The sequence below is a fragment of the Verticillium alfalfae genome, genomic scaffold (genome assembly GCF_000150825.1).
Source record: "Verticillium alfalfae VaMs.102 supercont1.1 genomic scaffold, whole genome shotgun sequence".
Taxonomy (NCBI): domain Eukaryota; kingdom Fungi; phylum Ascomycota; class Sordariomycetes; order Glomerellales; family Plectosphaerellaceae; genus Verticillium; species Verticillium alfalfae.
Window position 1 is genome coordinate 1,824,202 of NW_003315038.1, and position 2,421 is coordinate 1,826,622.

A 2,421-nucleotide genomic window follows, 5' to 3' on the forward strand; every position below is an offset into this window, starting at 1 on the left:
GGTTTCGTGTGTCCCAAGTTTTGGTTGCTCGCACTTGCACTTGCACTCGCACTTGCACTGGACGGTATGTCACTCGATGATCGACCTAGTCTCGACGTCTGTTTCTTAGACCTCATCCTCTCGATTCGGCCGTAGTCAGCGATGCGGGGGAAAGCAAGCTTCAGTGGACAGCACGACATCTTGTGATATGACAGCCGCCCGAGAACAGGGAAATTTCTCGCCATTCGCCAGTCTCAGGCGAGAGATGGGAGATGGGACGAAACGTGACGAGGCAAGACATGCACTTGATCAACGGGCGAGGCCGGCCGCAATAGGCATCCTGTACCGCGACATGGTGTAGCCCGTCTCCCAGAAAAGAGGTCGCAATGGCGGCACAAGGTCGGACATGATCAGGGCATGGAACTTCGGCACGCGAACTTAGGCTGTCGTCGATTCCAAGGCAACTAGCGCTCGACGCGGTGCATATCACCATCACGGCGTGGGCGGCATCGAGACCTGTCAAGGGCTCCAGGGACGCAGTGACTCGGGATACGTGTCTCGTGCTGCGTGTTGCGTCTTTGGGGGCTGGAACACGAGAGAAGGCAGCCAAAGAGGTAGAGGCTGGTGAGGGGTCGGGGACGTGAAACCGAGATCGAGATGGGTGTGGGGGGAAGGGGCTTATTCGCATGCTTCGGAACACAAAAACAGACAACAACAGATGGCTCGCAACGTGCTGCATGTCGAGCCAGAGGATTGGCGGGGCTAATGGGAGATCAGGAGGCCCCGGAGGCCCTCCTTCCCTCCGGCGACGACAGATCGTTGCCGCAAGGGACGAAGGAGGAGGATGGGACAATGATGGGCATGATGGGCATGATGGCACCGATGGCGTTGAGGGGATAACCTGTGGTGTGATGAGGATGGGCAGGTTCGGTGGGGTTCGGCGCCAGCTTGTGTCGGGCAGTCACGCGAACAGGGTGGGAAATTGATGTGGTTGCTATGGATTTCCCATGTTTGCGAAGCATGGGAGAGCTTGCTTGGTTCTAGCCTCTTTCTTGCCTTTTGCCTCTTGCCTGGTTCGTACTTGCCCGCCCTCGCCCCTCTTTCCTGCTCCAGTCCCCAGATCGATCTCGATGTCGTAATGAGTGCGTGGCAGTCCATGACGGCATACTGTGGGGTAGGTGACGCCACAGCAGCTGGGTCGCACCAGCCACATGCTAGCAGACCAGCTTTCGTTCCGTCTGGCGAAGGCAAGTGGCATGCGGTCGAGTAGCGGGGTCAGTGGAGCCCGCGGATCTCCCACCGGCGGCTCTTGCGTCATTGAGACCGACCCCACCCTTGACCTCACCTCATCTCTCTCGCGCCTTGTGCAGCTCGAGCTCGACCTCTGCCTCCAGCCTGGCGTCTACCTTGGGGCCTGGCCTCTCGTACCAAGACGTCTTGGCTCTCCATCTACGAAACGTACCGAAATGACACAGAATATGGATCCCTGAGCCTCGTGTGCGGGGAACAGAATAGGTCCGTCGACGCGCGGCTGGCGTGTGTAGGCCGCCCCCGCCCCCTCTTTGATTCTGGCTCTGGCTCTGGCCCTGCCGTCTCCGATTCTGCCCTCATCTCCAAGAAAGGAAGGCCTCTGCACGAAGACCCGTGTCCCAAACAAGCTCATCTGTGGCTCCAGACCAAAACCCACTCGTCGTCGCACCAGGAGGGTCACCAGCCACATCGCCACTCATCTCATCGCTCCGCTTATGATCTGTCTTCTCTTCAAGCTTTGAACGCTGCTTGTCAAGCTCCCGAAACGGTTCCCACATATGACGACGTTCAAGCGCCCCCTTGCGCAATGAGGAACCCTCACCAGCCATCATGCTGCCCCTCCCCAGAGAACCGTAAACGGGAATCGGGCGTGATGGTCTCCACCTCTTCCGGGCAGCCCAGCCCAGAACTGACCACAACGCCAAGAGCCTGACAGATTCGACAGGGGTCTAATCTGCTTCGGACCAGAAGCACCGGTGTCGACAGGGTACCAAAGCTTGTAACCTACCTAGGTACCGTACGCTCGTGAGCTCTGCAGCCAGCCTGGACAAGCATGACAGGAGCCCTCCTCCTTGCCCGACCAAGACCGATGACGCCAGAGGGATAGTGGGAGTGCCGCATCATGTGGGACCAGGAGAGCGGCATGTGGGGACATGAGACGAGAGTAGACTAGACCAGACCAAACCAGACCAAAGCTGAACAGCGGACGAGGGACAAACCGGCTGGATCTGTGTGTATCGACCGAGCGGGACAGGCTTGCCAGGCAATGGATCCAGCGACCCCCATGCATGTGCCTTTTGCCCAAATCAAGGCACGCTGTGACTTTGCTGTCGCGACCCGTCAGCAAGGGCAGCGACCCCGTCCGTCACGATTACCCCCTAGTCACTCATCACATCTCTACCTCTGTCACAC

The 2,421-nt window shown here is 58.7% G+C and overlaps 1 protein-coding gene across 1 annotated transcript in view; it reads left to right on the plus strand.

Moving 5' to 3' along the window:
• Window positions 1–340, plus strand: part of VDBG_00548 (conserved hypothetical protein) — a gene marked incomplete at both ends in the record, with an annotated part of 2,336 nt that extends 1,996 nt beyond the window's left edge. The window contains one exon of the mRNA XM_003008820.1: window positions 195–340. Within this exon, the coding sequence (XP_003008866.1) occupies window positions 195–340 (146 nt within the window). The remainder of the gene's footprint in view (window positions 1–194) is intronic.
• Between the last annotated feature and the right edge of the window lie 2,081 nt (window positions 341–2,421).